This window comes from Ascaphus truei, chromosome 3, assembly GCF_040206685.1.
Source record: "Ascaphus truei isolate aAscTru1 chromosome 3, aAscTru1.hap1, whole genome shotgun sequence".
Taxonomy (NCBI): Eukaryota; Metazoa; Chordata; class Amphibia; order Anura; family Ascaphidae; genus Ascaphus; species Ascaphus truei.
Window position 1 is genome coordinate 50,718,166 of NC_134485.1, and position 13,990 is coordinate 50,732,155.

At 37.9% G+C, this 13,990-nt stretch overlaps 1 protein-coding gene across 4 annotated transcripts in view; it reads left to right on the forward strand.

Moving 5' to 3' along the window:
• The window catches only part of CADM2 (cell adhesion molecule 2), a 1,412,134-nt gene that overhangs the window by 909,315 nt on the left and 488,829 nt on the right, over positions 1-13,990 (forward strand). For 3 of the 4 annotated variants that reach the window (XM_075594001.1, XM_075594000.1, XM_075593997.1), the window contains exon 2: positions 11,327-11,353. The exons of the other annotated variant lie outside the window; for it this stretch is intronic. In XM_075594001.1, the coding sequence (XP_075450116.1) occupies positions 11,327-11,353 (27 nt within the window). The remainder of the gene's footprint in view (positions 1-11,326; positions 11,354-13,990) is intronic. 4 annotated transcript variants of the gene reach the window in all.

Below are 13,990 nucleotides of genomic sequence, written 5' to 3' on the forward strand. Positions count from 1 at the left end.
AATAAAAAGTTAAAATGTCATTTATAGCTTTTGTTAGCATTTAAAATATTAAAAGGTTATTAGTGTTTATCATTGCTGTTGCCTTTGGGCTTGGCCATTTTCTCTGTGTAGCAGATTATTTATTGAGCCAGCACTTCCAAGCTTATTTGTTTAGTGAACTGTAAAAGAGATTCCTTGAATCAAAAATGCTTGAATTTTAATATGTAATGCGGTGAAATAGTGATGGGAAAATATTCATATAAAATACTCATTATACCATGTCTAATATTTTTTTTTTTTAAATGTGAGACACTATCAATTTAGAGACAGTAGACACTGTTTGCGGGTTCTTCATTACATATTGATAGCTTGATGGACTTAAAAAGTCAGTAGTTGTATGCAACGTATGCGATAAATTATATGGCCAATGCATGAGCACGTGTCTGCTGAGAGTGTTATAGGCAGAGGGTGCCTCAAGGCTTTATAATGCTTTTGTGTAGAACATCATACATTGGTAACCCAGCTGTCATTGCAAATTAAGTCTATGATGGCAGCTGATAAGAGGAATTAGAAGCAGTTGCAATTATTAAAATCTATGCATGAAAGCTGACAGTCTTGGTGGTGTAGCCAGATATTTTAAATTAGAAGTTTTTGGTCACTTTTCAGATGTGATATCTTTTAAACATGATGTCTTACTGAACCAATCTGCGTTATATCCATTCATTAAAGCTGCAGTTTAAGCAATATCCTACATATGTGTTTTTTTTTTAAATTAAATTAGTTCTGTACTATGAGAACATACTTGTAGCATTTTTTTGAGAAAAAAAAAACATTTTAAAGACATTTTTAACGTAGTATAATGTAACAAGCATTTTTGTTTTATAGCAACCATTTACAAAGTCACATCCCCTTCCTCTCCTGAGACAGGCTCTGGCACACCACTTTTGCCCTCTCTCTAACAGTGCACCAATTGTATCTACTGCCTGCCTGGTCACATGATCTTCCCCACAGAACTTTGCATCTTGGGTACACTTCTGCAGCACTGACAGTGATTTAGTGAACCCTGAGCCGAATCTTTGTCGATAGATCACAGGAGAACGGATCGATCGGCAACTTACCGTAGCTAATCACTTGTCAGTGGGCAGATTGTATTGATGCACATATTGAATGGAATGTATTTTTTAAAATGGCAGCTTGAACTGTTGCTTTAAAGGAAAAAAAAGTGAAATTAAAAGAATCGTGTTCTAGTATTCTATACTAAAAATACAATTAGAACCAACTCGCAATAAAATGGGAGCCAAGCGTGGCTAAAAACACGCAAATGGGGATGTTCACAAAGAAACATCATTGCCGGTGAATCACACTGATCTAAAATGTATTATTGTAATATCTGGTTTTTGATATATTGTTGTGCAGTGTTGCACTGCATCATTACATTTGAAAGAGAACACATGACTTCGATTTTAGCTATAAAGATTCTGGCTCACATTCTACAGTAATATACGCACTTAGGTTAAACTTCATTTTACTTATAGTACTGTGCATATACTTTACACTATTTAGAAGGGGAAATTATTTAGACTACAAAGCCTAACTGTGAACTATCAATGTAAAAAAAAGGCTCCAGAAGATAATTGTTTTTATTATTTATTTAACACTATCCCTTTTATTGACCCTGAGGTATTTAGAAATCATATCAATGTTGTTTTTCATCATGTTTGTATATCAAAAATACCTCTATTATGTGGTAAGTAATCTAGATTTTAAGACAATTTTCCTCTTAGATTGACTCATATACCATCTCTGTATGAAGATGCATTTTGGCCTATATACTGTGTGGTCACTTTGCTTTTTTTTTTAGGAGTTTCAGTAGGAGGAGTTACACGTAGGGAAGAAAAAAAGATAATGTCGGCGCCAATTGAAATAGTGAAAATATTCAAACCATGTGGTGAACAGTCCAAATCAAAGTCCTTTGGTAATTGATGGTGGATGATAAACAAAATGCAGATTCTCTCCAAGACGTGACGTGATATATGAAAAAATAAAAAGAGAGAGGATTATAGTGCAGTATGTCAGTATTGTGGACATAAAAACATATAATACTAACAACATATAACATACAAGACAGACTCACAACAACAACAAGCCAGACAGAAAATAATAAAAAAAGCTATTTATTGACAACTAGTGCAGGATTCTGGAGGGTGTCACACACCAATCCGGGGGGGGGGGGGGTAAAATCGTTACCCTACTCACAGGATTAAGGATATTTGAAAGCAGTGGGACTGGAAACACTTTCTGTGGATCCAAGATGGTGACCGGAGCTCTCTCTCTGGCGTCCCCACGTGTGGCAGATGCTGTGTGGAGCTCCAGGGACGCAGGAACAGTGATGCTGCTGCGCGGGCGTCGCGTCACGCTCTCTCCTCCTGCCGGTCTCCTATTCTCCTGCTCGCCTACTCTCCAACCGGGCGGTGTGCTCCCCAACTCCAGGAATCAATTGCTTCTAAAAACGGATCTTCCCAACGCGTGACTGTACAGTTAGTCTTTGTCTGGCTGCCACTCTTTATTAATTGTCCCAATAGGGGTTTGTGATTTTTAGCGCTGTTTTGCACCGTCTTTTCTGTTTTTACGTAGGGAAGAGTTTTGCATATTGTTAAGGGATTTATCTAATTGTGTGCATCTCCCTGTGCTCTGCTTCCTTTCCTTAAGGTCAAAATCTTCCAGGTCTAAGCTAGAGTAAATCAACCTGGTTAATGATGGGCATCAAATATTGATACAATCTAAAGACAGAGATATTGCTTATATAGATTTTTACTAAATAAATACACTTCTTTATCTTTATGCACAGACCGCTGTAACATTTTCATTGCAATTGAAAAAGTAATTTAAGTCCATGTCAAGTAGGTCAATCATTAAAAGAAGATACTTACACAGTTTTCATTTCTTTTGTCATGTCCCTTCCTTATTTATAACTTTCAGACTTATTTGGGCCATGAGGTCCCAGTTCAAATTCTGGTCTCTTTGGTTATTAATTTTAATAACGTGTTAGTGTTAAGGGGCACCTGCACTAATAGTTCTGATAAAAGGATTAACTTACAATTAAATACTGTGGCTTTTTATATACTTCTGTAAAATCAATGGGTTAATATAATTTAAATGCTTTACTACAGAATCTCTGTCTACAAACACACTTTTATCTATGAACTGTTTGCAACATTTTACCAAAACCCATGGATATATTGTACTGTAAGGAATGTACACAATTTAGCAATTGTTTGCCCTTCTGCTTGGCTGAATACAGTTTTAATCATTTAAAAAAGTATAATTAGTTTTCAATTTGTCATGCAACTTTTTATTTGATGAATATCCAATTATAATGACAGTGAAGAATCAATCAATGCAGAATGATAAAGGGATGTAATAGTGATGCTTGTGCTTATGAGTGTGGAATTATTGCATCCGCTTTCATTAAATTTGCTCATCTACATGTTGTACTAAGGGGAATTGTTGGGAAGAAAGTAAGTATTGAAAAACCCCTGTTGCATGTGGTCAATGGGCTCATGTAAAACCTTCTATGCAGATACTACTAACCAGATGTTGGGGATAGTGTGAACAAATGCTCAATATTTGCCATGTATTTCAACCAGTAGCTGTGTACAGTAGAATGATATTGCCCCAAACCAAACCTTATTTGTGCACGTACTGTAGGTCTGCCATCAGAAGTGGATTGCCGGGCCTTGTGCAGGCGGGGGTCCGGGCCACAAGTACTAGAATCAGCCGATTGGACCCTGTCGGGCTAGGCTCTGCCACCCTCTTGCTCAACCAGGCATTTTCCTCATGCTTTCCCTACTTCTCCATCCTTCATGCTGAACAATTGCATAAGCTCTCATTTCTTCCCTCTGCTGGACAATCATGGACACCTCTCCCACTCAAAATCCCAAATCCTCCCTGCATAACAACTTCCCAGGAAAAGTTCAGGTGGCAGCCTTGTTTGCACCATGATATTGCAGTCAAACTCAGATCTTAATGGATAGATATATGCAGGCAGTTTACAAAAAGTGTTTTCAGTGCCACAGATGCGGATTTCAAATAGCACTGTATTTTGTTATGATAGAATAATGTAAATAAATATTAGTAAGCAGGAATTCACAATAACATAAAATGTAAGAATATACCTTTTATCAGGGGTGCACAAACATTTTCCCCTGCGCCCCCTGCCTGCTCTCCCCCCCACCCTCGCTCGTGCCCCCCCACTCCTTACCTTATTTCCGGCGTTCTGATGTCACAACATCACGTGACATCACATTGCCATGGAAACATGAAGTAATGTGACCCACCGGGTTACCATGGTGATGCGTTGCCAGAAGCAACCAGAGACAATGTAAGGGAACTTACAGAGGCTTTGCGCGCAATCCCCGGCATTTTATTTAAATTCTTTGGGGAAGAGTGTGGGGCATCTGTAAGCGCCAGGCCCCCTCCCCCCCAGAAAATCTTGTGCTCTCCAGTTTAAACACCTGCCTTATATAGTGCCACATATATAGGAAATATAACATAAACAGACAACAAACAGTGTTTTTTTGCGATTCATTGATTTTCAATGGGTTAACGAATGGTCCCTAGTGAAGCTTAAAGCTGCAGTTCAGTCAATATCCTGCATGTGTGTTTTTTTTAATAAATCAGTTCTGTAGTAAGAAAAAATACTTTTAGCATTTTCTGTTTTTAAAAAAACAACTTTGAAAGACCAATTTTCTTGTATTCTATTTTAACAGCCATTTGCTAAGGCACTGCCCCTTCATGTCCTGTCACAAGCCCTGGCACACCCCTCAGCCCTGCCCTCCCTCTAGCACATGTCAGTGCAGCAGTGCTCATGAATATTCATGAGCTTCCACTGACAGACATGCAGAATATAAACAGATCCCTTCACTAATTATGTCACCAAATGTCGACCTATCAATACATGGAGAACGAATTGACCTGCAGCTATACAGTTATTTAGGTAATTAGAGATTGCACACATAAAACTATTGAAGTAAAAAAATAAATTTAAAAACAAAAACAAAAAAAAGACTGAACTGCAGCTTTAAGTTTTGACATATTAATTATAATAGTTATAAGATATCTTTCAGGGGACCAACATTATATTTATTTTTAGATTAAATGAGTTAGTTAGTATACAGAGCTATGAGATTTGAAAGCTCCGTGCACTATAATGTATTCTACAGTATGATGAACTCTGACCTCTTTCCCTAAAAGGTGTCACAACCTGCAATTAATCTATATTTCTTGGGGGCAATACAGCTACTGAATGTCATAATTGTTATCAGCAAGTTTTTAATATTTGATATCATGCAGTGTGCTTCCTAATAGAATAATCAAACAAACTTCACTAGGCCCTCATATATTATCTATTTTTATTTTTATGATTTTAAATAGTTGTAAAAATAGGTTGCTCAAAGTCATATGAAGCTGAAATTGAATCTTGAAAGAGGTTTTATACCCGAGAGAACACTTTCACAACCCAATGCCTTTCCTCCAGGCCAATTTTCACAAAGGGGCATTGTTTGAAAAAGGAAATATACTGTATGGGAAAGGTTTATTCTCTGGGTTATATTTCGGGTTAAGGTTATAACAGTATATTCTGCTTACTACTGTATTTCTTATATTGTTAGAGTAATAAAACAAAGACCTGCGAACATTAAAAGGCCTAAATCAGAAAAACTAAAATAGCTGTGTTGGACTCCCATGTCACCATCATGATGGTTCAGTGGGAAGATGGGGTAATAAGTTAGGCAGAAAGTTGCTAGAAGTAAAGTGAGATCAAGAGATGGCAGGGATGCTGTAAATATGAATTGATAAGTATACAATAGTTTTGATCTCTGTTTTTACAAGAACACCCAGTATGAGTTGTCAGAAATGCTGTATACCAACTCTTAGAAAGAGTTGTCAATCAGTTATACTTTAACATAAGCTATGTAATGTTTGATATTGTTTAACAATTACAGTTGTAGCAGGCATTATTATACCTGTTATCACATGGCGAGGCACTAAACTGCTCAATTTGGTCCGTTAATCTCGCAATGGTGTAACTTGCGGCTCAATAAAACTTGCGACAATGATAATCCATTATTGTGCGATATTGGGGGAAATAATGTCCGACACTTTACATCTGTACACATTAGTATACACAAAATTCAGTGTTGAGTAGAGATGGGCAAATCTGGCCAAATACGTTTTCTCGCATTTCCCCCCCCCCCCCCCCACCCCCAAATCCTTACCACGGTGTAATGTCTGCAGAAGGATTTGGTCGATTTTAATCCATGCAGATTCATCAAAATCCGCCATTGGATACAATCCGTTGACGGATTTGTAGAATCCAATTCACGGATTCAGCAATCCGTTGGCGTATTCTTAAGAATCCGCCAAAGGATTGATGAATCTGCAGATTGGATTCTGCAAATCTATCCACAGGTTGCGGATTCCGTGGAGGAGTGTATGGTAATAATAATAAAAAAAATCCATTAAACGTGATTCGCCCTTTTGAGATTGATCCGTGGAAATCCACGGACCAAAGGGACCGGCTGATCACCTGCGGATCCAAATCCACCCCAAAAATTGCCCATCCCTAGTGTTGAGTAATGCATTTATCTTTATACAGATAATTAGCAAAATTACCAGAAATAGTTATTCGTATCTACTGTAACAATGTATGTGAATGTTTGATATTTTATTGTTTTGGTCATCCAATCCTGTTGCGCTATGGAATATGCTGATACGTTATAAGTACTTGATGATAATAATAATAATAATAATTATAACACTAAAATATAATAGGTATAATTAATGGTATAAACGTGAAGTAGTCCCTTTTTGCTTTAAAAAATGTTCGTATGGTAAGTTTTTAAAGAAGGACACAAATTAGCAGAATTTTTCCTCAAGGGTATGAGTGCTTGAACAGCCACAAACTGTCCCAATTTCTGTGCATATTTGTAAAAGTTGCCAAGAGATTTGAAATGTAATGCTATTAAAATTGTAAAGAATATATTTAACTTTTAGATGGACACAACATTTGTAATTTTTGCAAACCACATTGTCACAAAATGTATATGCAGCACAAATATATTAAGTATACAGATGTTTTGAAGTTAAGGTTATAACAGTATATTTCTGCTTACTACTGTATTTCTTATATTGTTAGAGTAATAAAACAAAGACCTGCGAACATTAAAAGGCCTAAATCAGAAAAACTAAAATAGCTGTGTTGGACTCCCATGTCACCATCATGATGGTTCAGTGGGAAGATGGGGTAATAAGTTAGGCAGAAAATTGCTAGAAGTAAAGTGAGATCAAGAGATGGCAGGGATGCTGTAAATATGAATTGATAAGTATACAATACTTTTGATCTCTGTGTGACGACATCTTCTGGAGTTGATGTCACAAACATCACAGAGAGCCTGGTGCCCCCATTCCCATGCTCTGATCTGCAGTGTTCTGATATGACCCTATGAGGTCTATTCTTTAAGCCTTCATAAAAAAAATCGCTGGACCGGTTATGCCACCAGTTTTTTTTTAGCATTTCTATCACGGTTTCCAGAAAACCTTGTATATACTGTATATACTGTAGGCTAGGCACTAAACCTTGAATACCTGCAATAGCAAAATGCCCCAAACTGGCGAGCAGCCAGCGATGTGATATTCGCTTCTCTCTAAAGGCCTCACAAGGCGATTGTGCCCAGCTGCACAGAGGGATCCCCCTCTCCCTGCGCATATCTCACCAATGATCGCAGGGTTTTAATAAAAATGTTAATACTAGTGTACATGAGAAGGAGTCTCTAGGGTAGAACCGCATTGATTTCAGGTCCGGGGACCCCCTGCTTCCTGAGATACAGGCCCCGTTATGGGGTGCCAGTATCTCCTATGCATTTAAATGTCTCGCGTCACGTGACGCGAGACATTTAAATGCATAGGAGATACCGGCACCCCGTAATGGGACCTGTATCTCGGAAAGCAGGGGTCCCCTGACCTCAAATCACTGCGGTTCTGCTCAAGAGATCCCCTTCTCACGTACACTTGTATTAACATTTTTATTAAAACAGCTTCATTACCTTAGCGGCTAGCCGCTAAGGCAATGAAGGGGTTAACCACCAGTGCCCGATTTATTGTGGGTAGAGGGTGTGAGTGAAGATGGTATTTGGCACTTGGTGGGTGTTCAGGCCCCGTGGGGGGGTTGCGGGTGGAGTTAACAACTTTATTACCTTTAGCGGTTTATACCGCTATGGTAATGAAGACATTAACCCCTCCCGCTACCACCCAGTAGGCCTAAACATCCATCCTTGGGGCTACTACCCCCTTCACCCAATCCCTCTACCACCAATTAACAAAAATACATACAATAGCCCTATTACCCACATACTCTACCCACAACAACCCTCCCCCCAACACATACAGTACAGTAGTGGGCAAAATTACTATTATTCAGATATGAATAATAGTGCATTTGCCCATTCAACAATCAAACATTAGCTAGAAAGCATAAATAAAGTAAATACAACTTTCTACTTACCCCTGTCATCATGAAGGGCGTCCTCGTCAGCATACTCCAGGTGCATGTCCTCCATTGCCAGCAAGAGTACATGAAAGAAATATAATCTAATGGCCCTAACCCCTTAATCACCTTAATGATTAAAAACCGCTATAGTAATTAAGGGTTTAACCCACCCACCCCGTTATTTAATTTTATTCTTATGTTTTGGAATAATTTTTATTCTTTTGCTGTTTTCATGATACAGTAGATCATTTTTATTCATGTGTACTATTAGGCTTTTTAATTATTTTATTTTTAGGGTGTTTAGGTGCTTGTGTATTTCTTTTATTATTGTGTATTTTTGGCCTTAATGATTTGTATTAGGTTGACCCTTGAGTGCTATAGTTGCTCACCATGCCCCTATTATATGGGTATGATATACCACTGTGCGAATTAAAGGGTTGAGGGTGGGTATAGTGGGGCCAGATTGGGTGGTAAGGCCTCCTGGGTGGGTAGCGGGGGATGGGGTTAACCCCTTAATTACTATAGCGGTTATTATTCGCTAAGGTTTATTATTATTATTATTATGGGGTTAGGGGCCATTAGATTGTATTTTTTCATGTACTCTTGCTGGCAATGGAGGACATGGCCCTGCAGTATGCTGATGAGTACAGCCTTCATGATGGCAGGGGTAAGTAGAAAGTTTTATTTACTTTATTTATGCTGGCTGGCTAATGTTTGATTTTCAATAGGTAAATAAGCTATTATCCATATCTGGAAAATAGTTATTTTGTCAATTTCTGTGCTGTATATGTTGGAGAGGGGTTGTTGGGAGTTGAGGAGGTGGGTAGTAGGGTTTTTTTGTTTTTGTTTTTGTTTATTGTGGGTAGAGGAATTGGGTGAAGGGGGTAATAGCCCCAAGGATGAACGTTATGGACTAACGGGTGGTAGCGGGAAGGGTTAACCCCTGCATTACCATAGCGGTATAAACCGCTAAGGTAATGAAGGAGTTAACTCCACCCACAACCCCCTTGCAAGGCCTAAACACCCACCAAGGTGGGGGGGGGGGTTGGTATTATTTTGTAGGGTGGATTGAGAAAGAGTGGGGTAATTGATGGAATGTAGGGGCGACTGAGAAAAGAGAGGGGGGCAGAAGGGAGTGACTGAGGAAAGAGGGAGTAAGAGTGAGACACAAGGGATAAATACATGCGAAGCGGGAGGGGGGAGAGTTAGTGAGATGGATGGGAGAGAAAAACATGGGTAAAGGGTGGGAAATAGAGGTGGCTCGTGAGGTGTAAAATGTTATGACTGACCCCTGTCAAACCTAATATGTGTCAGCCAGATAGGGGTTCCCTGAGATTTTTCGAAATACTTCAAAGGTTCCTCCAAACAAAAAAGGTTGGAAATCACTGCTCTACCCACAATAAACGGGGCACTGGTAGTTAACCCCTTCATTGCCTTAGCAGTTAGCCGCTAAGGTAAAGAAGTTGCCTGTAAATGCATTTTTATTGCATGGGATTCATGCCGGGGGTCTCTGGTGCTGATATTAATGGCTATCAGCTCCGGAGACTCCCGGCATCAATCCGATGCAGGAAAAAATGCATTTTTTTTCTGTCCTCTCTCGCCGCCTCAGCAGCTTCTCCCAAGCTTCACGCCAAATTTTCCTGGCATGAGGATTTTTGGGAGAAAATTGCCATTCTAGAGCCATGATTAGCCTCGATAATCTAATCGAGGCTACTAGAATTGCATGAGTTTCAGAACCTGCCGATAAGTGGCTTATCGTCGCTCACCCGGCGATGTGTTTTGGACGGCTGCAAAAGTTGGCGATTCATGCCTGTATCGCTCACTTATCGGGGCTTACTGAATAGCAGTAGGCATTTTGGCCGAAAAGGTCTCGATTAGCGGCCTATCGAGGCTTATAGAATAGGCCCCTATGAGTGTTCTGCATCGATTTAAAAAATATATATATTGTTTGTGAGTGTGTTTTGATACCATTCTGTCTTATGAGTAAAAGGAGTATTATACTATGTTTGCTCTTCTTCTTTCTACCCTGAAGTTCACTAGAATCCATCTTCTTTTAAGCCCTGATATTGTTTTGATAAAGCCTTTGGAATAACCTGAGAGCCTGATTACAGCTCTTGTTTTGTGAGGGGGATTATATTATATATCTTCCAATTTTTATATATTTGTACATATTACACTACATATTTCTTTTTTTATTACTTTTTTTATACACCACGGGGCACATGCACTCTATATTTTTTTTTATATATTGAGTTTAGTAGCATAACTTGTGAAAGAGGATTTGAGCAATGTCAGCTTATTAGAGGTTTACAATGGTGTTACTGTTCCACACAAATACTCAAGTAATCTTACAGTACAGCAGATCCATGTCAAAGCATATTCCTCATTATACTATAGAGGCTTTAAGGGAACATTGAACATACTGTATATAATACACTGTGCTTAGAGGCAGTACAGAGTTATGGTTTTTGTTCACTATAATATAACATGGATTTGTGGAATGTACACCTATTCAAAACTACATGTAAGAAAACAATGTGAAAAGCATGCAGCACTTTTCCATATAGGAATTTATAGTACTGTACTTAAAGTGTAAAGTCCTATAATTTACTTTTCTAATATTTTTCATATACCTATCTTCATAGAAAAGGAGATTGCTTAAATACATGCTGGGATCTAAGAATGGTGTTTCTTGGCATGGTGATAGATAGACTGTGTGTATTGTTCTATGTGTAAGTTTAAACTCCCTGTCTAATGTGTCTTTATTCTCTTCTTCTTATGCAATCTTTTCCTTGATCCCAGTGACTGCCTTGAAGATCAAAGGCAAAGGTGAGTTTCCCTTCTTTTATATAATAATATATTTGGGAAATATATATAGTACAGATATAAGTTATATGGCTATATGTAGATATTCTCAGCTCTGAAAACGAAAACTTAATATAAATAGTTGTTTTAGTAGATAATAGTTAATTTCAGCAGACACTACATTATCTTAAATTAAGGGTTTACAAATAAAACATATCTTCCAGGTTCCCTTCAAACATGGCCATTTATTTTTTATTTATTATCTGTATTTTGTTTCTCATTACAATTGAATAAAAATTGCATAATATTGAAATATTTCATAAAAGCATGAAACAGCATGAAAATACTTATAGTAAAATGCATAATAAAAGGTCATATTAATGAGTAAATCATTTTACATTGCAGGGGTGGGGAAGATTAATTAATAAGGTCAATTGAGGGATAATGCACCTGATCCAATGTTAACAGCCAATCAAATTAAGCAACAGTCCAAGCAGCCATTTTTTTTATATTTTTCCCCTCTTTTCTATGTGCATCAATACAATCCACACAATGATAAGTAATTAGCTAAGTGGCAGATCGATCCATTCTCCTGTGATCGATAGGTGAAGATTCGGCTCTGGGATTCACTTAATGGCTGTCAGTGCAGCAGAAGAGGACCAAAGATGCAAAGTTCTATGGGGAAGATCATGTGACCAGTCAGTTACTAGATACAATTGAGAGGGCAGAGCTCAAAAGGGGGTGTGCCAGAGCCTGTTTCAGAAGAGGAAGGGGATGTGACTTTGTAAATTGTTGCTATAAAAACAAAAAAATGCCTGTTACATTATAATACATACAAAATATAATTTAGCGTTGATTTAAAAAATAAAATAAAAATGCTACAAATACTTTCTCATATTACAGAACTGATTTATTAATAAAAACACACATGTAGGATATTGTTTGGTCTGCAGCTTTAAAGGCCGGATCGGGTGCATTACTGTAACACACAATGGAACATATTGAATTTCACCTACCATTACCTCGACAGTTCTACTCTCTTTCAAGATCCTTCCCTCCACCCATTTTGCATTCCATGTAAACCGCTGCAGATTTAAGAGTAATAATTTAATAGTACCTCTTTTACTAGATAATCAAACAGTTAAAGCATCAAACTCATCATATTTATCCCCATTTTTCTATACAGCATGGGAACCAAGAAGATGCTCTGGAGCTCAACGGTGCTATTTACAGCTCCTGGAAACCATTTCTTGAGATAATTACCGTGAAGTTGCTGGCATTACTGCCTGGTCCCTAAAGGGATTTAAATAGCCATCCAATAGGACGTTGCAACCTCCTATTGTAAAGGCCATTTGTTTCCCCCTGAGTGAGATTTTAAACATGTAACTTCACCAGGAAGGATCTTAGCAACCAGTGGTTCCCCTGTGCTTAAAATACCCCGGTTCAGCTCCAGAAAACCAGCAAGTTTCAAAGTTGTAAAAAAATGGGGGAGAAAAATAAATAGGTAGGTGGGAGTGCTGATTTATAGAATTCTTTTTTTACCCTTCCATCGTGCTTTTTTCATAAAATACTTTAAGAACATTCAATATTTCCTTTTTTTCTTAGGGGAAAGGTTTACTCCTTGTTGATTAAACAAATTGTTAGTCCATTTAAATTATAATACAATTTTTCATGTTTTAAAATGTTGCCACAATGTGTCGTAAATTCAGTATATTTAGTTAAACCATTGTTCTAAACATTCAGAAGTTGAATATATTTTAATGAACATGTTCTTCTCTAGAGTGAATTGTTTAAATGTATTTTGAGAATTAATACCAAGTACAACAGTGAGTGTCCTTCAAAGGAAAAGTGCGGTCACAAATGAGTTCTTGATGTCTGATATGGTCAATCGGTGGTGTTTAATTTCTAGTGAGAAAACGAAGGGCTATAGATAGGTTCGCCACAAGAAATTCACTTGATGTCAACCAACAATAAGTAACATATAATGTTGAATAGTACCCTAATTGAAACATCTATCACAAAACTAAAATGAGTGGGTGGGGTATTCTTAATCAAGAAGAGAATGTATTGGTGAGACATTATCTGTATACAATACTGTATGCTTATATAACCAAACAATAATTAGTGACAGGGTGTCTGAGATTGCTCCTATACTGCATCAGAGAGTGCTTGGAAAATATGGGGATGTGGTGTGCATACAGCGCGCTACTGATTAAAGGCTGGGTCAGTAGCGCTTAATGCCCACTATTATTGAGCCAGATGCCAGGTAAAGTCCCATAAAATGCAAGCTTTATAAGGACAGGTGCATAAGAGCCTCAGCGCTGGAGAGTGGGCCTGTCAGTGGACTAACAAAGGAAATTGAAAATATATAACCTTGATCCTAAATAAATGTTGAGAATGAAGGGTTTATTACATGACTTTGCTGACGGAATACTGGGCTCATCAAGTGAGAGTAGAAATATTGTGGATGTCCAAGTTAGTTTGGCTATCATCATTGGAACTCAATGGATAGCAAACATGGAGTCTCACATTGACACGTACTACCACAAATTATTGTACTATGCTGAATCATATCCCTCTAGCTAGTCCCAACGTTGGAGAGTTCAAAATTACACCCCAACTCAAAAACTCAAAGGGTACCAATCAATAGAGTGTTGCAAA